Source organism: Hevea brasiliensis, chromosome 1 (genome assembly GCF_030052815.1).
Source record: "Hevea brasiliensis isolate MT/VB/25A 57/8 chromosome 1, ASM3005281v1, whole genome shotgun sequence".
NCBI lineage: Eukaryota > Viridiplantae > Streptophyta > Magnoliopsida > Malpighiales > Euphorbiaceae > Hevea > Hevea brasiliensis.
The window spans coordinates 103,806,110-103,832,887 of NC_079493.1; the positions used below are offsets into that span (position 1 = coordinate 103,806,110).

At 35.8% G+C, this 26,778-nt stretch overlaps 1 protein-coding gene across 3 annotated transcripts; it reads right to left on the bottom strand.

Annotated features, from left to right (window-relative positions):
* Positions 1 to 20,954: 20,954 nt before the first annotated feature.
* LOC110667155 (protein EIN6 ENHANCER) lies at positions 20,955 to 25,377 on the bottom strand. 3 transcript variants are annotated; one of them, XM_058146355.1, is made up of 4 exons: positions 25,111 to 25,377; positions 22,231 to 22,413; positions 21,935 to 22,002; positions 20,955 to 21,244 (listed from the first exon to the last, which is right to left on the bottom strand). In XM_058146355.1, exons 2-4 carry the CDS (start codon positions 22,403 to 22,405, stop codon positions 21,113 to 21,115), a joined length of 375 nt encoding a protein of 124 aa, XP_058002338.1. In that variant the 5' UTR covers positions 22,406 to 22,413; positions 25,111 to 25,377; the 3' UTR covers positions 20,955 to 21,112. The 3 variants fall into 3 exon arrangements, with proteins under 3 accessions (XP_058002338.1, XP_021683590.1, XP_021683591.1); XM_021827898.2 differs by having other exon boundaries at positions 24,962 to 25,371; XM_021827899.2 differs by lacking the exon at positions 25,111 to 25,377 and adding an exon at positions 22,552 to 24,916.
* Positions 25,378 to 26,778: the final 1,401 nt, after the last annotated feature.

Consider the following 26,778-nt stretch of genomic DNA (forward strand, 5'->3'; position numbering starts at 1 on the left):
TCCAAAATGGATGATAAATCAGAATTTTTACACCAATGTTACTCAATTAGAGGGATAATTGATGCTCAAACAGGGGAAGAATTTATTATGAAGCATGAAGATGAAGCTTATGAGCTATTGGAGAAAATTGCAAAGAATACTCATCTTTGGAGTAGTCCAAGAGGACCAGCTCCAACTCAAAAGAGGCAAGCTGCTGGAATGTATGACCTTGATCCATTCAATATGATTAGTGCAAAGTTTGATGCACTTACAAATGTTTTGGCTAAGAAGATGGAAGATTTAAGTATGTTGGCTAGTTCATCATCATCATCTGGAAGTTCACAACAAATTGCTTATGTAGAAGGAACTACCAACTGTGTAATAGACTATGAAAAGCAAGCTGCATATGGTGGTAATTATGGAAGCAAACAAATGGGGAATCCTTACTCTCAAACTTGTAATCCAACTTGGAGGAATCATCCCAAATTTTCATGAGGAAATCAGCAAAATCAAGTCCCAAATCAGAATCTTCAACCACAACAGCAACAAAGAATTCCATATCAGCAAAATAGGCAACCATTGCCTAATTTTTAGCAGAGAAATATGAATCCTCCATCAAAACAGCAAGAACAAAGTTCCACCACAGAAGCTTTATTACAACAGATTCTTGTTAACAAAACTAAGCATGATGAAGAGAAGAGAGAGATGAAAGCAAGGCTAGAACAGATGCAAACACATAACAGAATGTTGGAAAATCATATTACACAACAAGCATCTTCCTCAAGTACCAAGTCTTATGGAAAACTTCCAAGTCAACCGGAAAACCCAAGAGAGTAGTGTCAAGCTATTACTTTAAGAAGTGGGAAGTTTGAAAATAACGAGAAGAGTGAAAAATTTGAGAAAAGTGAAAAAAGTGAGAAGAGAGAAAATGAGAAAGAAATTGATGAGAGTGAAAAACAAGAAAGTGAGAAAGAAAGTGCAAAAAAAGGTAAAGAGAAATTTGAAGAGAAGAAAGAGAAGTATATACCTCCAGAGCCTTACAAACCACAACTTCCCTTTCCACAAAGATTTCAAAAAGCCAAACTTGATAAGCAATTTGGGAAGTTCTTAGAGGTTTTGAAGAAGCTATACATAAATGTTCTTTTTATTGATGGTCTTTCACAAATACCCTCTTATGCAAAATTTTTAAAAGAAATTATCTCAAGCAAGAGGAAACTTGAAGACCATGAAACTGTAGCTTTGACAGAAGAATGCAGTGCTATCCTCCAAAGGAAACTTCCTCCAAAGCTCAAGGATCCAGGGAGTTTTTCAATTCCATGCCACATTGGGGAATCATGTTCTATAAAAGCTTTATGTGATTTAGGGGCTAGTGTTAGCCTTATGCCCCTCTCCATTTATGAGAAGCTCAATATGGGAGATCTTAAGCCAACCGACATTTCTCTTCAGTTAGCTGACATATCAATTAAATATCCTGAAGGGATTTTGGAGAATGTGCCTCTGAAGGTTGGGAAGTTCTATATACCTGTTGACTTTGTCATCTTAGACATGGAAGAGGATTCTAATATCCCAATTATCTTGGGAAGGCCCTTTCTAGCTACAGTAGGAGCATTTATTGATGTTAAGGGAGAAAAATTGACTCTTAGAGTTGGTGAAGATCAATTGGTTTTCAATATTAATAACACCATAAAGAAGCATCATTCTGAAGCTGATACTTGTTTGAGAATTGAAATCATTGATGAGCTGGTTGAAGAACACTTCAGAAAGAGATATCTAGAAAATCCACTTGAAAATTGCTTAGTTCATGGAGGAAGCATAGACTATGATAACCCTCATGTGGCTGCATATGCTCAACATTTAGAAGGTAGTCCACCATTCATTTCTGCTCCAGTTCTTCAACTCACACAAAAGGAAAAAGTCGAATCTAAGCAACCATCATTCAAGGAAGAAGATGCACCTAAGGTGGCTTAACCAACTTCCTTCTCAGCTCAGGTATGAATTTCTTGGCCCCAATAACACTTATCCAGTAATTGTAAATGCAAACCTGAGCACTTTAAAGGTTGATAAGCTGTTAAGAGTGTTGAGGCAATTTAGGAAAGTTTTAGGATACACCATAGATGACATTAAGGGAATAAGTCCACACTTTTGCATGCACAGAATTATTTTGGAAGAAAATTGTAAGCCATCTATTGAACATCAGAGGAGGTTGAACCCAAATATGAAAAAGTTTGTTAAAAAAGAAATTTTGAAGTTACTTGATGCAGGGATCATATATCCTATCTCAGACAGTACTTGGGTGAGTCCAGTACATGTTGTTCCTAAAAAAGGTGGAATGACAGTGGTCAAAAATGAAAATAACGAATTAATTCCCACTAGAACAGTGACTAGTTGACGAATGTGCATAAATTACAGAAAATTAAATATTGCCACTAGAAAATATCATTTTCTACTTCCCTTTATTGATCAAATGTAAGAAAGACTGGCTAGGCATTCTTATTTTTGCTATTTAGATGGGTATTCGGGATTTTTTCAAATCCCTATCCATCCAAATGATCAAGAGAAAACCACTTTACTTGTCCATATGGAACCTTTGCTTATATGAGGATGCCATTTGGGTTGTGTAATGCACCAGCCACTTTTCAAATGTGCATGATGACAATCTTCTCAGATTTCATTGAAGACATAATGGAGGTTTTTATGGATGACTTTTCTATTTATGATTTTCATTTGACATATGCTTGGCTAACCTTTCCAAAGTTTTGCAGCGATGTGCAGATACTGACCTTGTGTTTAATAAAGAATAATAAACAAGACTTCTAGAAACATTAGTAGAGGACTGGCACTCAAATTAACGAGGTTAGACCAGGCGTAAGGGGTGCCTAACACCTTCCCCTTACGTACCCACTATCCCGAACCTAGACATTGGGCTATGGTAATGACGGTTGTGGAAACTCTGCAAGGAGTAATTTGCCATCCATGACCCTCGGAAGAAACACTGAATATGTCCCGGTTATTACCCGGGTGGCGACTCCTGTCTATCTATGCCTTCGTGGCATAAATCCTTAGTACCGTGGTAGTGTTATGGGAAGACGGTACTTACCAGTGGTTTGATTCTATTAGGATTGTATGAAGTGCATGTCTAGGAAATGCTGTCTAAGGAGGTGGTACTTAAGTGAGACCATTGTGACTCCACCATCTTTCCTGGGCATTACCTGGTGCATTTTATATAATTTTAATGGATGATATTTCGCCTCACGCCCCACCCCCACAGTTTGGCGACTCCACTGGGGACTAAATGGATAGTTACTCCAACATGTTTCTATTAGTCTAATATTATTCCTCTGTTAAACTTTTTGCATTGCACTACACTATCACACGGATCACTCTTACCCTTTTTAGCCTCGTTAGTACTAGCCAAGGAAACTATAGCTCTACTCGAGCTATGACGAATTGGTGAATGCTAGCACCCCATGCCTGTACCTTCGAGTATATAAAAGAGCCACAGCTCCGGCCGTTGTGCTTAATGGACAAGCTCTCGCATGGGTGACCCTTTTCCTACCCAATGAAGCCCATGAGCCATAGATTTCAACCCTAGGTACCCCGTAGATTTTTGTTGTGCTGGATTCGTATCCTTACTGTTCAAACCATAAGTTCTAGTGGTAGTTGAGATGAACCTAGGCCTATGCATAAACCCAATACGTGTATAGGCCCAAGTCCATTTCGAAACCCATGTTAAGCAAGAGGATGCTTACTTATGGTTAAACTTTAAGAATATAAATCCTTTGTTTGTGAGGGAAGGATCGTCCTGGACCACCCCCTGTTGGTGTGTCCAAAGGTACCAAGCCTGTGATAGAATTTTTTCTTACCATGCACGTGAGAGTTGAAGGTATAAGGGGGCGAAGATTCAGTTCTGGAGACATTCTTTTCGGTTTATCATTTAATCTTTGGTCTGATTTTAGTTCGGTTTATACAGTTCGGTTTTGGTTCAGTTTTGGTCGTATTAGTACGGTTCGGTTTTGGCTTTGTAAAGGCAAAGGTAAAAATGAAAGTGCATATTCATGCATTCATGCATTGCATTTGTACATAGCATAAGATGTTAAAACCTCGTATTTTTTTTCCCTTGTAGTAAACATAGCTTTAGAACACATCAGGAAGACTTCTAATCAGGTCACTTGGGTTAGGGAGGGAAAGAGATTAGTAAGAGTTACACCTGCACAAGCTAAAATGGAAGACACTAAGGTCATGTTTAAACAGATGCTTGAAGAAGCTTTGAATGCCAAGATGGCTGAGCTTGAAGGAAAAATCATGGCCAACTTTGAGAAGAAGTTAGAGATGGGTGGGCCTAGTGATGTTCAGGTGAAAAGGCCTGAAGAAGAGACTAGTAAAAAGAAGGCCTTTGATGACGTTTGGGATGAAGAAGATTATCTCCAAGACAAGGCCAAAAAGAAAGAAAAGGGGACAAGTGAGGAGATTAGAGTTGTTACTGAGATGATGGAAAAACTTCAGGCCAGTGTGAAAAAGCAAGCTGAATTTACTGGAATGGGGCTGTTAGATGCAGATGACTTTGACATCCAGTTGGATGGAAATCTACCTGAAAAATTCAAGATGCCTGATTTGGCTAAATTCGATGGTACTGGTGACCCAAAAACCCACCTCAGGTCTTATCTTATAGTCATAAAAACAACTGGTTTGACTAAGAACCAAGCGACTCAGTTCTTTTCTATGTCACTAGAAGGGGTTGCATCTTCATGGTATCATGGGTTAGAAGCCACTGTGAGAAAAGATTGGGAGGAGCTAGTTAGGAGATTTGTGCAACAATACTCCTATAATACAGCTTTAGATGTTACCCTGAGAGACTTAGAGACCACTAGGCAAAAACCAAATGAAACCTTTTCAGAGTATCTATTGAGATGGAGGAAAAAGGCCATGAAGATGACCAATAGGCCTGCTGAAAAGGATCAAGTGCGATTGGTAGTGAAAAGTCTGCAGCCTAGTTATTATGAGAAACTTTGTTATTATCCCTTGGCTACCTTTGAACAGCTATATGATGCTGGGGTATTAGTGGAGGATGTATTGAACAATGAAAAGAAGAGTTATCAGCCCAAGAGGGGAGGATACCAGTCAGCTGGCAACATTACTGGGGAAAACAAAGTCATTGAGGTTCAAACCGTGTCCCGCACCCCTAGAAAGTTCTCTCAATTCAACCAACCTCTATCTAAAGTCTTCGAGCGACTCAAAGCTCGGGGTCTCCTCCAACCCTTGGCACCTAGACCACTACCAAACCCACTGCCACCCAATTACAATGCTAACCTATATTGCCAATTCCATCAAACTCATGGCCATGACATCGATAGATGTTTTCGCTAAAACACGAAGTTCGGGACTTGATCGATGCTAAGAAAATAGTGACCGGAAACTCGACCCAACACACGCACCAACCCAATGCCCAACCATAATGTTCCACCTCCACCAGGACTTTACATGATTTCCACCACCTCAATTGACCCTGACCAAATTCTCAACCTTATCCAACCTATCCAAAAGCTTGATGAACCTCGATCTATAATGACAATTGATATTTGGGATAGTTCCAGTGATGAGGAAGGTTTGTTAGATGTTTGGGTTGACTCTGACGGAGAGGAAAAGAGTAGAGTGAGCCACATGACCAAGAGTGGTGGATATTATCCTGATCCACCCATGGAGAAGGACAACGTGAGAGGGAAAGCCAGGGTGTTGGCTGAAGAGGACACAGATGAAGAGGATGATCAGTTCCTTAGGCAATTGAAGAGGACTCAGGCTAGTGTAACGATGCAGGAATTGCTATTGGCATCGAAAAACACAGAATCAAGATCGACCAAGGCCCTGAGTGTACTCAAGGTCTCCACGGAGATAACTCCAGAAGAGGTTGCCAAAGTTGTGCTTATAGAAGATGGGGGTCATATTACTTTCTCTGATCATGATCTCCCAGCTGAGGGGAGAAACCATAGTAGGGCTCTGTCAGAATCGCCGAGGTTGGAGGGTGGAAAGTGCCTTGTGTGATGATAGATGATGGGTCACCATCAACGTATGCCCTCTCAAGATTTTGCCAAAATTAGGAATTTCTATGTCCGAACTAAGCGGTTCGATCTGTTATCGTGGCCTATGATGATTCAAAGAGAAACGTGATAGGGGTATTCAAGACTATGGTTAATGTGGGGCTTGTAGAAACCGAAGTTGAGTTCACTGTGCTAGACATCCCCATGACATTCTCCTTACTGTTGGGTAGAATCTGGTTCCATCCCTTAGGTGGAGTCCCCTCTACACTCCACCAAAAGATCAAGATCCCGCACCAAGATGGTGTAATCACTGTCAATGCTGAAAGAGATGGGGAAGTAGCTATGCTGCAAGTGGATGGTTCGGTACCACTATTGTCTGGTTTCCAAGTTGCTGGGATCTATGGAGACTGGATGGACCCTAGGGTGGCCACTATGATGAAAGAGATGAAGTTTTTTCCTGGCATGGGTTTGGGAAAACGAGCTAATGGCTTAGTGACTTTTCCAGAAATAAAGGGGCAGATCACTAGATATGGGCTGGGCTATCAGCCAACTGAAGATGAAGAGGGACTCAAGCCCACCAAATTTATCAGGGAGGGCACAATTGCATGGACTGATGACCAGGAGCTGCCGCATGTTGAGGAATTAGAACAAGAGGTCAGTGCCATCAAGTTAAGGTCTGCATGGAAGCCAAGCACTTGGACCTACACCCCTAAGTTTGAGTCTGTCTTTTGTAATGCTCACAGTAGTGATACTGATATTGTTATTTCTGATGTACTTGATGACAATTTTGAGGCAAAAATAAATAATATGACTAGTCCTTTTGCTTACTTGTTTGATGTTCATCCTAATGGCTACACGCATGGCATTCATAATCATTTAGAATCTATTTCTGTTAATGCATTAAAATCAATCTCTATTAATTTGGGTACACCAGATGATCCTAAAGACATTAAATTAGCTGAAGATTTAACCCAAAAAGAAAGAGATAAATTTATAGCCTTATTAATAAAGTACCAAGAAGCATTTGCCTGGTCTTATAAAGATATGCCGGGAATTGATCGAGACATAGTACAACACAAGATCCCCTGCACCCTAACATGAGGCCAAGAAACAAAAGAAACGTCGGCTTAGGCCAGAATGGGAAGAAAAGATAGCTCAAGAGGTGAAAAAGCTTATTGAGACTGATTTTATTGAAGTAATTGAGTATCCCGAGTGGTTAGCCAACATTGTGCCAGTCCCCAAGAAGGATGGGCGAGTTCGGATGTGTGTAGATTATAGGGACCTGAATAAGGCTACTCCTAAGGATGATTTCCCATTGCCTCACATCGATGTGCTTGTTGACAGTGCTGCTTGCATGGCAATGTACTCTTTCATGGATGGTTTTTCGGGATATAATCAGATCCTCATGGATTTGATGGATAAAGCAAAGACAGCTTTTATCACTGAATGGGGGACTTATTGTTATAAGGTCATGCCTTTTGGGCTAAAAAATGCTGGTGCAACTTATCAGAGAATGGCTACTATGTTGTTTCATGACATGATGCACAAAGAAGTTGAAGTATATGTGGATGACATGGTAGTAAAATCCCCAACTAGGGAGAGACATTTTGAGGCATTAGAGAAGTTCTTTCAGAGAGTCATCAAGTATAAATTGAGACTGAACCCTAGCAAGTGTGTGTTTGGGGTCACTTCAGGCAAACTGTTAGGGCATATGATCAGTAGGAAAGGGATTGAGGTTGACCCAGATAAGGTGAAGGCAATCCAGGAGATGCCAGCCCCAAGAACAGAAAAAGAGATTAGAGGTTTCTTAGGCAAATTACAGTACATCAGTAGGTTCATAGCTAGGCTCACAACTACCTGTGAACCAATTTTTAAGCTACTAAGAAAGAATCAGCCAGTGGTGTGGAATGAGCAATGTCAAGAGGCATTTGAAAAGATAAAGCAGTACCTGAGCAATCCACCAATTTTGTCACCACCCATACCTAGCATCCTCTAATCCTCTACCTATCAGTGGAAAACATGGCCCTGGGGGCAATGTTGGCACAAGAAGTAGAGAATCTGGAGAGAGCCATCTATTACATCGAAGAAACTCCTTGCTTATGAGGAGAATTATTCACTAATAGAAAGAACCCATCTGGTCAGTAGTATGGGCAACTAATAAGTTAAGGCACTACTTTAAGAACCATCGAGTTATTGTAGTATCCCGGATGGATCCTTTAAAGTACCTATTTGAAGTACCGACGCTAGTTGGAAAATTGGCCAAATGGTTGGTCCTACTGTCTGAATTTGATATTGTGTATGAGACTCGAAAAACCATTAAAGGGCGTGTAGTGGCCGAATTTCTTTCTGAAAATCCAGTTAATGAAGGGGAAGAAGTCGAAACAGCCTTCCCGGATGAGAGTCTCAAGCTAGTAGAGGTCCAGCCATGAAAAATGTACTTTGATGGGGCCATGAATAAGAGCGGAGCCGGTATAGGGGTAGTTTTGGAAGCACCGAATGGAGAACAATTGTTAATGTCAAAAAGGCTATGTTTCCCAACCACTAATAATATAGCAGAATATGAGGCTTGCATTTGTGGCCTGGAGGCATTAATAGCTGTTGGGGCTAAAAAAGTGGAGGTGTTCGGAGATTCAATGCTAGTGGTTTCCCATGTTAAAGGTGAATGGGAATTGAAAGAAGAAAAGTTGAGGCCATACCTGGAGTATGCTAAGAAACTATTATTTAGCTTTGAGGAAGTGACAATGAAGCACATGCCTAGAGCTCAGAACCAGATGGCTGATGCTCTAGCCACGCTGGCATCCTTATGGGAGAAGGGTGATCAGAAGCTGACCCAGCCAGTTATCTTGATGAGGAGTAGAATCCCATGCTATGAAGGGTTAATAATAGCACATTTAGATCTAGAAGATGAGATGAAATGGTATGAGGACATAAGAAGATATTTAGAGGTAAGAGAATACCCACAGTCAGCCAATAGTAGGGATAGAGCTACAATTCGTAGATTAGCCACTCAGTTCACTTTGGCTGGGGGGCAACTCTACAAAAGGTTCTTCGAAGGACTATTGCTCTTGTGTGTGACGAAAAAGCAGTCTGAGCAGATAATGGAGGAAGTACATGCAGGAGTGTGTGGTCCTCACATGAACGGAAGGGTATTAGCAGGCAAAATTTTAAGATTGGGCTATTACTGGTCTACCATGGATACTGACTGCGCTAAATTTGTGAAAAGATGCCATGAGTGCCAAATCCATGGGAATTTGAATCACCTACCGTCCAGTGAACTCTACAGCATGACTTCACCATGGCCTTTCTCAATATGGGGCATAGACATTATTGGGAAGATTTCTCCCACGGCTTCTAATGGCCATAGATTTATGTGGTAATTGACTATTTCACCAAGTGGGTTGAAGCTGAATCTTATAAAGTAGTAGGGGCTAAGCAGATAAGTAAGTTTGTGCGAAAGAACTTGATTTGCAGGTTTGGGGTACCCCATGAGATAGTATCAGATAACGGCAGCCAATTCAAAGGTGATTTCTTAGAATTAATTACCGAATTCAAGATTAAGCATCACAAGTCCTCACCATATAGGCCACAGACTAATGGAGCAGTAGAAGCAGCAAATAAGAATGTGAAAACCATTCTGAGAAAAATGGTTGAAACCTATAAGGATTGGCCTGAGAAACTCCCTTATGCTCTTTGGGGTTATCGCACTACTACAAGAACATCCACAGGGGCAACTCCATTCTCTTTAGTGTATGGGACTGAAGCAAAGGCTACCCATTGAGCTAGAGGTCAAATCCTTGAGAGTGATACTAGAAGCTAAGATTCCGTAAAATGAGGGCCTAAAAGATATGAAGAACTAGCTTTGATTGATGAGAAGAGGATGCGAGCCTTGTATCATATGCAAGCTTATCAAAGGAAGATAGCAAGGGCCTTTAATAAGAAGGTGAAGCCAAGAAAGATCAAAGAGGGAGACATGGTTTTGAAACAAGCTCGGCCCATCCCTTTTGATCCAAGAGGAAAGTTTAAGCCAAACTGGGATGGTCCATACATAGTCAAAAAGATCTTGTCAGGAGGTGCTGTAAGAATATCAGACCTGGATGGGAATGAATTTCAAGAACCAGTCAACTTAGACAAGCTCAAACGGTACTTTGTGTGAGATAGGCCCGCTAGGCTGAAAATTTACAAAAGACGGTCTAGGCAAAAATAAGGGTCAAAAAAAAAAAAAGAAAAAAAAATGCTAGATTGAAAACCTGCAAAAGGCAGTCTAGGCAAAAGGAGAGAAGATTTGGATGGAAAACCTAAAAAGGCCATTCGACAGGTTATAAAGCTTATTTCTAACTTTGGAAGGTTAGAAATTTGGCAAAACTAAATGTAAGAGGGAGTAATGGTGTACCTGAATAAATAAAGAAATTTTTATTGCATTGACTAGGAATGGGTTTTATTTAATTATGATCGTGAATGTTTGTGTCTTGAGGGATACATCAAATGATTAAGTAATTGAACTGCGTTGTTTTGATGTCTTCTGAGCATGACAAGATAGGTGCTTGATATGAATGTCCTGGTAATTGTCTAATTTCAAAAAAAAAAAAAAAAGAGAGCTTGCTAGGTGGAAAACCCGGAAGGGCCACTTAGGCAAAAGTTAGAGCAAGCCCGCTGAGATGAAAATCCGAAAGGACATTTCAGGCAAAAGTTAGGGCACAGAGAATGGAGTTCATGGAAGAGAAATGAGTCAAGGCAGAAACCATGGGGGGAGAGAAGAAAAAGGAAAATCAGAGAGAAATTGTATTGTGACCTTAAGGAAGTCTTTTTTGATGAACAATTCTTCTAAAAAACTTGGAGGCCAAAAGAAAGTTTTTGTAAAAAGAGGTCCCTCAGAGGACTAAGTTTTTTAGAATCTCTAGCAAAATCAGCATGCTCATAATAGGAAGTAGCATACAAGAAGCACAAAAATCACAAAAAGAGTTATGAGACTTAGTCATCCTAATTTTTCAAATCATGAATTAGATATTTTTTGGTAAGTCCTTAGACGTTGTTTAGGGCGCATGACATAGTTGTGTAAGGCATAGAAGAACATGCATCAACATGTCACCTGTGGGTGTGTAAGGCGTAGAATAACATGCATCACCACAGTTTCAATTGTCGAACTACGAGGGGGTCTGATTCTTCCTTAGAATAGCGAGGAGGATACGTAGGTAGTTTAGGACCGCGGTCCTAAATACGAACCTACAACATTTCATGACAGATATTTTTTTGGTAAGTCCTTAGACGTTGTTTAGGGCGCATGATATAGTTGTGTAAGGCATAGAAGAACATGCATCAACACGTCACCTGTGGGTATGTAAGGCGTAGAATAACATGCATCACCACAGTTTCAATGATCGAACTACGAGTGGGTCTGATTCTTCCTCAGGATAATGAGGGGGATACGTAGGTAGTTTAGGACTGCGGTCCTAAATACGAATCCTCAACATTTCAAATCACACAGTTGCCATTGTCATGAGACCATAGCTAGTCTCATGACACAGAGTGTATCGACAGAGCAAGATGCACTCAATTTTCACATGACACGATTATCATCATTATGAGACCGTAGCTAGTCTCATGACGCAGAGTGTATCGACAGAGCAAGATACACTCATTTTTCACATGACACAGTTATTACTGTTATGAGACCGTAGCTAGTCTCATAATATAGAGTATGTCGACCGAGCAAGATATACTTGATCCTCATAGCCAATGTTTCATAGTTATTAGAAATTTGAGTTTCACTTTGACGAAACTTGAGCAATGCTTTCGCATTGATTTCAACTTTTGCCAAAGTGGGGGGCAAACTGTAAACCCTTATTTTGTGATGAGTATGTGCATTGAGGCCGTGGGAAACCCGATGATGAAAAATGATATGACTATAAAATGTAATTGGAGGCATTGAGCTGAATTATTAATTTCGTGGCATGATCTTGAAAAAATAAAAATAATAATAAAGTTTTGGGAAAATTAATTTAATTAAATTTAAATAAAATTTTATTTTGTTTAAATTTAATATGGGTAGTTTTTTTTAAATGGATCTAATTAAGTTTAATTGGGCTCCATGGGCCTAAGAAAGCCTAGTTAGGAATTTTAAATGGGACCCATTTAATTATTTTCTAAAAATTAAAATAACAAAATATCTCTCTCCTCCTTGGCCCCACTCTCTTCCTCACTCCCTATTGGTGCTTTTCATTTTTTCCTATCTTCCTATTGGTTGAAACACCTCACCCATATCCCAGTCTTATTCGAATTCTGCAATCGCAGTTGTTTAAGTCATCTAAACTTTATCACCCTAAGACTTCAAATCCTACCACACCTCTTCCTCATTCCCTATTGGTGCCTTCCATTTTTTCCTGTCTTCCTATTGGTTGAAACACCTCACCCATATCCCAGTCTTATTCGAATTCTGCAATTATAGTTGTTTAAGTCATCTAAACTTTATCATCCAGACTCCAAATCCTACCACACCTCTTCCTCATTCCCTATTGGTGCCTTCCATTTTTTTCTGTCTTCCTATTGGTTGAAACACCTCACCCATATCCCAGTCTTATTCAAATTCTGCAATTGTAGTTGTTCAAGTCATCTAAACTTTATCATCCTAAGACTCCAAACCCTATCACACCTCTCTCCCAAAACCCTATAAATACCCTACTAGAGAAGAGAAGAAGGGGATGATGAGGAAGAGAAAATTTAGAGCTAAAAGAAATTTAGAGATATTTAAGATTCTTTGAGTTCTTCCTTATTTTTTTTCTTTTCTTCAAGAAGATTTTCACACAAGATTTCTGGAAGGTCAGTTTTTATTGTTTTCTTTTCAAGATCTATGCCACACAATATTTTAATTTTATGCTCTTTGTTTTCAATTTATTTTATATGTTCATATAGATCATGTAATCATGTTTAATTTGAGGGGATACACAACTCTGCACATGTTTAATTTATGTCTCTCGTACTTTTATTATTTTCTTTAGTTTCTTTATTTTTTATTACAAACAAAATTGGTAAGTAGCTCTAAGGTAAGTACCAAAGAGGGCATTTGCGTGATGGAGCTAAACGAGAGTAAGCCAGGGATATCATTGCCATACTAAAAGAGAAGACCCTTTTTTAAGGGCAGCTTGCCCCAATGGCAACTGCATTTACCAACAAGTAAGTACCTCTAAACTTCTCGAATAACCATTGGCATGAAATTGTAGTAATAATAGAACTTTCATTTGGTAAATTAAAATTAATTTTGTTTTTAATTTAACTGACTTTTGCATGTAATTAATTTAAATAAATACTTTGTAAATTAAAATTAATCTTGTTTGTAAATTAAACTAATATTGGCATGTAAAATAAATTTAATTTAATACTTGGTAATTGTAAAATAAATTTGCATGTTAGAAATCTTTATTAGGTTGTGATTGTTTGGGACTTATGTGATATTAGAATAAATTACACATGTACATAATTAACTTAGTTCAATTATCCTTAGGGTAACTTGGTGAAAATTAATTAATTAGGTTAAATAGAAACATAGGGTTATTTGATATTGAATTTGTTTGTAAATTAAATTCCCAATAATAAATTAATTTTAGTCATCTGGTAAATATCATTTAAATAATTAGCAACCCCATAGATAGGAATTACTTGTGCATGAAAATTGTGTGTAAACAACAACCCTTTTTGTGAATTACTTGCGTGTGTAGAATTAGAATTGCATTTTTTAGGATAAAGTTTAATAAAGGAATAATAAACAAGACTTCTAGAAACATTAGTAGAGGACTGGCACTCGAATTAACGAGGTTAGACCAGGCGTAAGGGGTGCCTAACACCTTCCCCTTACGTACCCACTATCCCGAACCTAGACATTGGGCTATGGTAATGACGGTTGTGGAAACTCTGCAAGGAGTAAGTTGCCATCCATGACCCTCGGAAGAAACATCGAATATGTCGGTTATTACCGGTGGCGACTCCTGTCTATCTATGCCTTCGTGGCATAAATCCTTAGTACCGTGGTAGTGTTATGGGAAGACGGTACTTACCAGTGGTTTGATTCTATTAGGATTGTATGAAGTGCATGTCTAGGAAATGCTGTCTAAGGAGGTGGTACTTAAGTGAGACCATTGTGACTCCACCATCTTTCCTGGGCATTACCTGGTGCATTTTATATAATTTTAATGGATGATATTTCGCCTCACGCCCCACCCCCACAGGGGTGGTACTGTATCAATTAATATAGTGTTGATATTATAATTCCTACTTGGTTTACATATATAATGAGAAATGAAAATGAACATGTTTGCATCATAATTGAATTTTAATTTTTTGGGCCATAATTAATTATGTATTCAAGAATTAAAATTAAATTATCTAGTTAAAATGGGCTAGCTCATAGTTTAGGAAGATCAAGAATCAAAGTTTAGTAATTATCTTGAAGTAGTTCTATAATACCCTCCATTTTTGGATATCGGAATATCTATTTTTGATCGAATATTCTTGTGAAAATAAAAATTTCACTGGCAAGGGATTAGTGTTAGGATGTGCTGATCTATGTATATGTATATGTATATGTATATGTGCTAGAGGTTATGCATATGGTAGTGTGTGCAATTATGTCTTAGGAGGACCCAAGTCCATGTTTGAGAGGAAGTGAGAACTCAAGTCTTTTTTTGGTACAATAAGACTTTCGGCAACTAAAAGTCCCTCAGTGAGGGTATAAAAAGAGACCAAGGTCTATTTTCTATTAACAAAAACTTGTTTTTTCCTCTCTCCTTCTTCTCTTAACTGGTAGAGCATGCAAGGAGGTTTTTAAGAGATTTCCTTGACATTTTTAAAATTTAAAGGTGGATTCTTCCATTTAGAAGTTTGGGGGAGCATGTTCAAGCTTTGGGTCTTTGGTTCTCTGACTTCCAAGCTCCAAGAACAAGGGTAACTTTTTTTTTTCTTGATCTTATAGGAAGATCCAAGCATGTTGATGAGGAATTTGGTTTTTATAACTTCAATTTCATGTGAAGTTGTGTTTAAGATGAGTTTTGAAAAGTTTATGCATGTTAGGGTTAGGGTCTTGTAATTTTATGTTGAAATTGCATGCTTTATTATTAATTTAGTCATGTTTAAGTATTATGAGTCGTAAATGGTTAGTTTCCCTTAATGGATTTGAGGGAATCCTTATTTATGTTATGTTAGTTTTGGGGAAAACCTAGGTTTTGTGTTATCAGATGGTGTATGTTGGACTTGTGTGTTATTTCAAGTTCTTTTAGGCATTAAAGACATGTTTATATGTTTGGCTTGAGTTTTGAAACCTTGAAGTGAGTTTAGGTGTTAATAGGAGAAGGATTCTGTAGTTATTTGACTTAAGAATTCTAAAAATTCCCATGTTTAGCTACCGAAAGCCATAGTTTTGGCGGCTAAAGTATGCAGTTTTTCGAGAAAATCTAGAAAATATCTAGAAAATTTGATAAGATGTTTATTATGTGTATAGAGTTTTAGAACTCTGTATAACTCTTTAGGGTCCTATGTTTTAGGATCAGACTTGAGGAACTTAAAAAGTTAAGAATCCGATGATAGCTACCATTCAAATTAGGTAGTTGATATGCTTCAAGAGTTGAATAACTCTAACCTTAATTAATATGATCTCTTTAAATTTACTTTATAATCATCGTCATGCATCATGTCATTATTGTTTAGAGTATATGTATCTAGAATATGAATATGCTGTATTTTTGCATAATTGTTGTTGGTGCATGATGGATATTGGATGACCCACTGATTCTTCCTATGTTATGTTCTATGATATGTTTATGTTATGATCATGCATGATCTATGGTGGTAAGACCAAATGAGGCCTAACAAGCCCCTGGCTCACTGCTTTTAAGTGAAAGTCTTAAGGAGCCTCTGTATGAAATGGGCACATTAGATCTATTTAAGCGAAAGTCTTATAGAGTCTCTGTATAAGCCAGACACATTGGATTTGGGGAATTACTGGTGACAAGTCCATCCTATGTGGAATGTTTTTGATGTGAAAACTTATTTGGATGATGCATTACATATGTATGAAATGAATGAGATAATTAATTTTTGTTTAGTTAGTTTACTCACTAAGTTTTTGTAAGCTTACCCCTTTCTCCTAACCCCAAATGTAGGTTTGCAGGAATAAAAAGGTCTCTTGGAGAGAGAGCAGCATGGGTAGCTGTAGATTTCCTTTAATGTGCATTGTATGTAGGATGGCAACGGGTCGGTTTTTTGCGGGTACCCAATTCGACCGAACCCTAATAGGACAGGTTTGGGTATTATATAATCAGGTTCAAGATGGTTCGGGTTTGAACAATAATACCCATGGCGGGTTCGGATTGGGTTTGGGTTTTATATGTTGGGTATCCATTACCCGAATCTGTTTACATAAATACTTAATTAAATATAAAATATATATTTTTATAATAATATTTATAAATTTTATATATTTTATTTTATATAAAATAGAATTTAAATATTTTATGAAATTACTAAATTTTTAAAATATAAATTATTAATTAAAATAATTTTTTATACAAAATATTAATTAAAATATATAAAAAAAAATGGGTTTGGATTTTTTTCGGGTAATAATAATGGGATTTGAGACGGGTTCGGGTAGTTGAGAATAAATTTTAAACGAGTTTGGAACGAATTCGGGTTTTGATAATATTAATCGGGTTTGGGTAGGTGATTTTCGTGGGTACCCTACCCATTGCTATCCCTAATTGTATGTTTAGATAGACATGTAAATTGTAAATGGATAGTTACTGTCCTGGTACTCAGGATTTTGATGAGTGATGTAATGATGAATGCATGAAATCTAAGCTAACTCTTCTTTGAGTATGTATGATGAACCAGTTACAATTTAGTAATTTTTTATATATGTAAAGGTTCAAATTCTGAACCAAACTTATATTATGAATGTTTAAACAAGAATGAAAAGGGTAAAGTGTAATGGTTTGGAGTATATTTAGAATGTAAAATATAGGAATATATGTATATTTATCATATTTTTAGGCTTGCTACGAGTTCCGATAGCTTTAAGTTGACTCGATCCCTAGTATTGGTAATGACCTCTGGTTGGGTCATTGCAAGTTCAGTTGGTTCCTAAAATCAATATTCAATTGGAAGGTGGTTGCATTCTTTGGAGAGAAAGTAAAGCAAGGTTGTTGCACTTAGAGAGCAAGTAGCAAATAAATATCATGTAATTTTCATGACAAAGGCAAATTAGAGCTGAATTCTCGCATGCAGCAATTGCATTTAAGGATGCAAAAGCTGGTGCAATGGATGCAATTTGCTTGATCACTAAGTTTTCTATGATACAGTCCTTGGCCACCAAGCAAACTAAGTTTATAGATAGAGGAGAAAACTTCACACACACACACACACGACCTAATCAACAATAGAAATACAATGTCTTATATCAACTTTTCTCTAATTTTGACAGTATTTTAGTTTCAACAGTCAATTTTACTTTAGTCCTACACTTAGTTTCAATAACAATTCTGCTCTTTACATTTCAAGCAATCAATTTTGCTTTTTAATGCACAATTCTTATAAATATCTCAATTCCAACAATCAATCTTTTTAGCGTTTAATGTTAGTTTGGATGGAGTGGTACTGTCCCAAAGTAATCACTTTAAATATCTCGACTTAGTCCTCCAAGTAGATGGGAAATATGAGGAGGATGTTAGTCATAGGATTAAAGCCAGATGGTTGAAGTGGAGACGTGCCACGGGAGTTTTATGTGATCGCAAGATTCCCAATAAGTTAAAGGAAAATTTTACCGTACAGCAATACGACCGGCCATGTTATATGATAGTGAGTGTTGGGCACTGAAAAAATCGTATGTGTCTAAGATAAGAGTTACGGAGATGAGAATGTTAAGGTGGATGAGTAGCCATACTAGACTAGATAAAGTCCGTAATAAGAGTATTAGAGAAAAGGTAAGAATGGTGCCAATTCAAAATAAGTTGAGAGAAGGGACATTGAGGTGGTTTGGTCATATAAAGCGTAGACATACATAGGCTCTAATTAGACAAATAGAGTACATTAAGTTAGAGGATAGAAAGAAAAGAAGGGGTAAACATATACTGACTTGGAGGAGAGTAGTACAACATGACCTATAAGCATTACACATTTTCCAGGATTTAACCGAAAATCGTTTAGAGTGGAGAAAGAAAATCCATATAGCCAACTCTAAATTTTTGGGATAAATGCTTAATTGAGTTGAGTATAGAAATATTAACGAAGCATATCTTAGTAGAGTCAAGGAACCCAATAAAAAATTTAGTTCTTTATTTCTTGTCGCATAATTGTTCAGATTGGAAGTCAGATAGGTATACTCACATTACATAACTGAGATCTTAGCAATCCTGAGACACCTACAATCCTACACACACATGAGAAAAAGGTCATATAATTTTTAACACACTCAATTGAATAAAATCAATTTAGCATGAAAAACATAACCTACCATAAAATTAAATCATGTACTAATTGTATTAAAGTCAAATGAGCAAGCCCTCCCATCAAATATCAATATTAATATTTTTTTATGACAAACTAAATTGCATTAAGATAAATCACTAAGCATGGCATCATAAACGAAATTAGGAAGGATAGGATTCCAATTATTTTGTTTTTTAGAGACGAAATTCGCTCACCTTTTAACAAATACAATGCAGCTGTCAATATAACACTGAGCTAAGTTGATATTAACGAAATTCACTTTCTTAGTTTAAAAAAAATTAAATTTACTTTTGCGAAAAATAAAATGACTTAATGAAATTTTACAATTAATTTTATTAAACTTTTCGAAAAATAAAATTACTTAATGAAATTTAATAATTAATTTTATTAAAATTTTGTAGATGTTTTGTCGTTAAGTAGTAAATTACGGAAAAATTATTTACTTCATGGAGAAAATAAATTTTTTTCACATAAAAAATATATATAATATTTTGAATAAAGTTTTTTCACATTAAAATAATAGATGTTAAATGTGAAATGATAAACAAATATATCTTATTTAATTATATTTATAATATTTTTAACATTATTAAAAAATATTATATATTTTTTTTATGTGAAAAAACTTTATATTTTCCATTAAGTTAATAAATTTTTCATAATTAATTACTTTACTGAAAAAAGCATCACTTTACAAAAATTTAATATGATAAATTATAAATTTTTATTAAATCACATTATTTTCTGTAATAAAGTAATTTTATTTTATTTTAAACTAAGTAATCATATAATACACCGAAATTTCAGTTAGTCATGTGTTATGCTTATTTTATTGACAAGTGAATAAAAAAGTTTTAAATTGCTAGCTTTTAAGAGTTTTAATAAGTTACCAATAATTCATTAGCTTGGTGGTTAATGATGAGGTGAGCTTGGGAGAGATCCCAGGTTCGAGAGCATGATTAATCTGGTTGGCTAACAGTTGAAATACGCCTTGTGACGATAAAAAAAAAGTTTTAATAAGTTGTATCATCTCAACTTTGAAGCCCAGTCAGACCTATTTATAAAATAATAAAAACAAATCTTAAAGATACATTTACTTATATTTGTTGGTAGGGGTGGCCACGGTTCGGTTTCAAACCGGAATAGAATCGAAATTGGTTCGGTCAAAACTAGATCGAAACCGGTCAAAATCGAAACTAGTTTCGAACCGGACCAAAACTGTCCTTCTATGGTTTGGTTCAGGTTCATATTTTTTAGAAATCGTGAACCGGCGGTTTCGAACCAGACTAAACTGGCGATTTAAATACAAAAAAATTCAATAAATACCTTATTCCACTCTTAATTCATTTATACATATATATATATAAATGAATTAAGAGTGGAGTATATATATATATATCATTAATTCTCAACACAATTATTCTTTACACTCTCTTTAATTCTTAATAGTTTTTCAATTTCTTTCAAATTTTCTAAATAATTATTTTCTATACTTCTTTTAATTCTCAGTACTCTCACAATTCCCTTACTTTATTATTTTATATGTTCACTGAAATTTTTACTACTATCTCAATTACTCTGTTATTATTTTATAACTGAAAATTTTGATTCCCCTAAATCCTAAAGGAATACATAGGCAAAATTAAGTTCATTTACTTTTTTTTAATTTAAAAAAAATTAATTACATCTCTAGTTTTTTAATAAGTTCAAGTCTTTGCTTATTAAATTTTTCTTAAAAATAAGTCATTTTCATTCTTTTTTTTTTCTTATTTTATTTTGATTGAAAATTTTCTAAGAAAAAATAAAATATTTTTATAAATATAACTTAAATTCTAAATCAATAAAATTTTTCTCTAATTTTTTCCTTTAAGTCGCTCTTATACTGCCCCTAAACCCTTCCAAACCGTATTGAACCGTTATTTTTCGAATCGTCCTTTAAACTGTTTTAAATCAGGGCTCGAACTGGAACCGGCGGTTTATGAACCGTCTTCCAAACCGTCCCATGATGGTTTGGTTCAGGTTCATGATTTCATTGAACCTGAATCGGCGGTTCAGGAACCGTAACCGGTGGTTCCTGAACCGTGACCACCCCTATTTGCTGGAGATGCTCTGTAAATGTGTTTTTTTTTTTTTTTTCAAAATTCTTATTATTTTGATGCAATAGAAGCTATCGATGCTCATCTAATTCAGTGTTATAATAAATAATTTAATTTATGATAGATAAAACTTAATTAGAAAAGGCAAAGTTTATTAGAAATTAAAAAAGTATTTTGATTTGTTTTGTTTATAAATACTTCTCTTGCAATTTTTTTATTGAATGAAACTTTTTTTTTAATCGTTTGAATCTCTTCATTTTTATTTCAAGAGAATTTTTGAATGTTTTCGTAATAATTTATTTTTTACAAGTTTTTACTTTTGTAAATTGACAATAAATTTAATTAGTGATTGTAGATATGTGTGAATAAAGCTCTCTGATCACAGTGAAATTTACATGAATGTGTTGATTGATCGCAAAAAAAAAAAAAAAGAACAATCTTTCAAATTCTGCAAGTGCTACAGTAACTCATCCTGTTCATTTTCTATGCATTACATCATTGTTTCCGGCGAATGCTTCATTTCAGAACAACTGCTGCATTTCTCAGTGCCAGATACCTCTGCACATATTCACTTGGAAGTGATCTTACAATCTTGAAGATATCAGCACTGGCATAGCGCAGGTTGGTTCTTGGATCAAAGTAAGGTGCCTGCAAAATAATAATATAATGACAATTTGAAGAAAAAAAAATGGCTGAAAAAAATGAACAGAAGGGTTGCATGAGCAAATAAATAGCCAGACGTGTCTATGTCATGGCACATATGAAATTGAGATATCCAAGAATAGTTAAAACTAGGCTCATTACTTCCAATTGCATAAAGCAAGCTAAACAAGCTGAGCACAAGCTAAGGCTCCAAGCTCAATCCACAATGACTAAAGTACATCTCTTGAATCAGGAAACTGAATCTATGCTTTCTGGGTCATGAGTTCTTCAAATATAAGAGAGTTGAGGACGTGAAACAATGCGCTGTAGGATGTCCTATGAATATGATGCTTCAAAATTAAAATTGCCATTGTCAATTAAGTAAAAAAGAATATATATATATATATATATATATATATCATCATCATCATCATCATCATCAGACCAATACTACACTAATTGACCACCATAAACCAAAAATATGGTGAACTCACATGAATGTTTCTAAACTTGAATGATACTTATCCTCTTTTGATTCATTGAATTTCCATCAGTGGCTGAACTGAATTCACCCATGGAAAATATCAAAACAAATTACAAAAACAAAGATTGGTTCTACCATTAATCAATGTGCCACAAATAATCCTTGAATGAATCTGATGTCCAAAAAACTTCTCAATAGACACATACACATACCTCAAATCCAGTTATGTCACAGATTCTCTTGCATGGATGCATTGAGGGTGAGGACTCAATATTAACATCTGCAATGTGGAAAGACATATAAAGTCCAAATTAAAGCAGAAATTGAAATCAATACTAAGTACCAACAAGAAACTAGAGAATATAACTATCAAGCCTCAAATGTTAAAATTATATTTTTACCATGTTTCAAATGTTAAAAATCTTTAAAATTATCACCTTGAGAAAAAATTAAATTTTTTTTTTTAAAAAGAAAAAAGAGAGAATAGGAATTGTTTTACTAAGATTACAATTGGGTTCATCAGCAAGGTAGTTTTGGAAATTCTCAGCCTGAAGAATCTGCTTTAGATGTTTCCAATGGCGACCTCTTGCTTGGCCTTTTGGGTACTTCTCGTACATTTGTACCCTCTTGAAGCTCAAATGTGTTGGCAACACTAGCTCCGCTTTCATCACCTCTGGTTCCATCTTCCTCTCTTTACCCACCAAAAATAAAGGTAGATTCAATCACATAATTAAAGCAAAATTTATCAAATTTATAATTAAAATTAAAAATTGAATAAATTTTTTATCAAGTTAAAAAAAAAAAAAAGATTTCAAGGTGATGAAGCTACTTATTTCCTAGGGCAAAGGGCACCCCTCCTCTGAAGTCCTTCCACTTCTCCTAAAGGCAGGGACTACAGGTTGAGCAAACCACAAAATTGACCCCAATGAATTTTGAAATTCAAACATAAAATTCTTTGGAGTAAACAAAACCAAGGAGATAATAAGAAAGAGTAAGAAGAAGAAGAAGAAGGTGATATATTAACAAGTTGAAAAAGAAATCTCATTTTTCGATTTTGTTCTAAATAGGCCATTTCATGTGCTGAAAAAGTGACAATGAGAGACAGTTTCTATTTGCTACATTGATGCTATCACTACACTTTTCATGCTCAAAAAATGTTATAGGAGTTTTGGGGCTGTTAATATAGCCAACTAAGCTAATAAAAAATAATGAACTACACTTGCAATATTATCTTTTAATAATATTTTTTCTGAAATCTTAAATACATCTAACATATTGGAATTCTTTTCCTTTTAATTCAATTTAAGCATATGAAGATAGATCAGATTATTGAGGTTCTATGAAATTCAGCTAGTAGCTTGGCTGAAACCATGGAGTTTTACCTCTAGGAAAAATGCTCATGAAAGATCATTGGCAAAGGTGAGACATGCCTTCACAAGACAATGGTATGATTTATAGCCTATGACTTTATAAATATGGAAGCTTAAAGCGAAAAAGTGATGTTAGAAAATTATACTTAGGTCCATTTGTTCTTCAGAAAATAACTTCTCTGCATAAAACATTTTTTTGAGAAAATGGCTTACTTTTTAATTTTGATTGTCATGCTGACAAAGTTCAATATCACTAAAAAATAGACAGAGCTTTTCAATGACAAGTACCTAAACCTAATGGAAATATGGCGTATGATATAGAAACATAAAATTTACAAGCCCATAAGATAACATTTCAAGCTTTGAGAATGACTGGTAAGAATGCAAACAATCACAATTCACCACTTTGTCATTCTCTTTCATAGGAATTTTATCAAACAGGGAGGATAACACATTCTTATTCAAAGGATTTTTCCTTGCACTTAAAACCAATGAAGAAAAAAAGGCACCGTATAGGACTCTCCTAATCAACTTGAAATCCGACCCTACCTCATTTGGTTGAGGATTTGCACTACAATCCGATCTGACAGCAAAATTGTGAGTTGGGTTAGGTCGGTTTGTTCAACTGAAACTGAACTTTTCTGCCCATGCAGATTAAGGAGACCCACACTTTCTTGGGAGGGTGGAAAGTATGGAGGGAAGGAAAATAATAAGTGGAAAAATAAGAAGAGGAAAGAGAATTCTGTTTTTTGAGAAAGTAGGAGGAAAATAAACTCAACTTTTCCCTTGGGCCCACCTAATTTGAGACTCTCCAATTTGGAGAGAAAATAAGATCCAAACAAGATGAGGGACAATAAATGAAGAAATCTTTTCATATTTTCCTCTCTTATTTTCTTTGCTCCCTCATTTTCATTCCCAAACAGAAAATTAATAATTGAATATATTCCAAGAGAATATAAAACAAATTCAAGTACCACTAGCACCCATTAGTTCTCAAAAAACCTCTAGATTCTACCTCAATCAAAAAATATACATAATTAGTTATTGGCCAAGAATTCAACTGGCCTTTTATTCCCATTATGAACCTTAAAAACACACTTATCACATACATTGTCCAAACACCCTGCTGCTCATCAAGAATTAACACCCTGTGCCCAAAAAAAAAAAAAAACACGGGATGTATAATCCACACCAATATGCATTCTTTAGCACATCATTATCTTGCTCAGCAGGAAACAATTGGTAATAACATGAACAGTTGGCAAATAAGAGGACACTCTGTAGTCTGTATCATAGCTACAAATAACCTGAACTCATATTCATGAATATACCAGCAATGTGCTGGAAATGACAGGGTATTGAGGCTAAGCAACTAGTTCTCTCCCACCCAGTCCAATCCCAAAGCCCAATTCCAATAGATGCCATAGTATAAATAAAAACAAATCACAACAGATAACCCAACTAAAAACAAGAATTCAGAGAAGAATTAACAGTAGATAGCAGAATTTGAACAAGAATTTAAACAAATCATTATAAGAACTTACAATTTAGCTTCAAATTCATAAAAATGGTATCCAAAAATATAAACAACAACAAATGAAAAGGGTAGACTCACAGATTAAACAAATTCCACAGCAATTTTCAAAGTGAAATTATTTTTAATAGATATGCGTCCACTAAAATTTAGTCATGAAGTGCAAAAGGGAGTCATTCCAGAGCAAATTGGATGCAAAAAAGGCTATAAACTAAGACAGAAGTAAGGAAATGCAAATATCAATCTCATTATTACTCGGAAAGCAGGGGCACAACCAAATTTTCCCAGCAGCCAAACAAAGGAAAGAAAATTGAAAATAAATAAATAAACAGTACCAGATGAGAAATGGCTTTGGGGAAGAGCGAGATAACAGAGAAAATGCGAGAAATGGGAAACCGCAATGTCGGTGGATGGGGTGGTGCACGGAGGTATTGGCGATGGCAAAAAAGTGAGGAACAATGGCTGGCAGTCTCGGTGTCCTCACCTTTCTCTCTCTTCGCGTGATTTCCAGGCGAGATAGAGTTCACTGGAGCTTAAACGGTGGAAGTGGAGGTCAGGAAAGGCCAGGCGCAGCCGATGATTGATGGCAACTTATCGCCCGACCCGAGCGCTACTTGTAAGGGGGACAGCACGTTGCCCTGCTCCGCGAGTAGTGGCCAAACCCAGTCAAGCCGCAGGTGTAAGAGCACAATTGAAGAGAATGATAATTTTGGTGTATACTTTTATAAATATGAAAAAGTGTAAAGCCCACAGAGACATACTATGTCTCCTCCTCCCAGAGATCGGGTGTGACTAGTTGGCTACTGGTGAGCACGATTGGGTACAACTAATTGCTAAGTTTGGTGTCAAGCTCTCCACCATCTCGGGGTCACTGGCACAAGGGCGTGACTTTAAGTGAACTCCCTGTGTACTTATTACTAGGCGACGGACATCGTGCTCTCATGAGATAGGAGCTCAGTGTTTTCATGAAGAAGGAGCTTAATGGACATTACAAGGTCGAGGGGTTTGTAGTACGCGTGTCTCCGAGGCTCGATGTTTCTATATAAGGCCGACGATGCTACTCAGTATAAGGGCCAATGATGCTACTCAGTATAGGGGAACAAATATTATATATTGGTTTTGGGTTCAGCCAACAGGTCAGATGGTGCTTATTGCCTTGCTTTCGGAACATGCTTATGGATATACACGATGAAGGGCGACATCGTGCTATAAGGAATATCAGTGCTCAATGACTAAGCTAGATACGTGAGAGACCCTCGATAAGGATATTGAAAATCCTCTATAAGGGGAAAAATCCTTGAATTCGAATAGGCTGGCCTAGATTGAGTGGAAGTCTAGGCGCCACACGGGACTACTATCCGGTCCAGGATGTGGCCTCGTGACACTACGTAGCCCCCATTAATTTTTTGGGTAAATTATTATAAGCTTTCTTAATTTACCAAAATTAATTACTTAATCCTAATTTTTAAAGCCTAATTAAAATGTTATTGTTTTAAAACCTAACTTATTTTATTCTTAGTATTCGTATTATTTAATTTTTATAATTTTAACTATTTATATTATTTAGTGAGATTATTTAGCCATTTAACTAAGGCTAAAATAAGTTGATTAGTATTTTTTTTAATAAAAATCTAATAAAGTATTAAAGAGTTTAATTTTATAAAATATAAAATGTTTTAATTAAGCTTTTAAAAATATGAACTAAATAATTAATTTTCACAAAATAAATTACTTAAATAGTAATTTATTTTTAATTTTTTATGACTATGATCAATCACGAAAGATGGAGAAAGTCTTCTCATTTTAAATTCCTAAAATTTACTTTGATAATAATATATTATTATTTTTATTAAAAAATTAGTTTGTTATTATATTTAAATATTATAATTCTTAAAAAAAGTATTTATATATTATTAAAATTATATTTCAAACTTATAATTTATTTGTTTATAAAACTATATTATATAATAATAAATTAAAAAAAAAAAAAAATCTCCGTGAAGAAATTCGCCTCATCCGTGTACCTAACGAGAAAGTTTCAATTCCGACCTTTATCCTCTGTGAGCGAAAAAAAAAGAAAGCGATTCCCACTCGACGAGAGAGTTCCAATTTCAATTTTAATCATCTGCCTAGTAGAGAAGGGGAAAGCGAT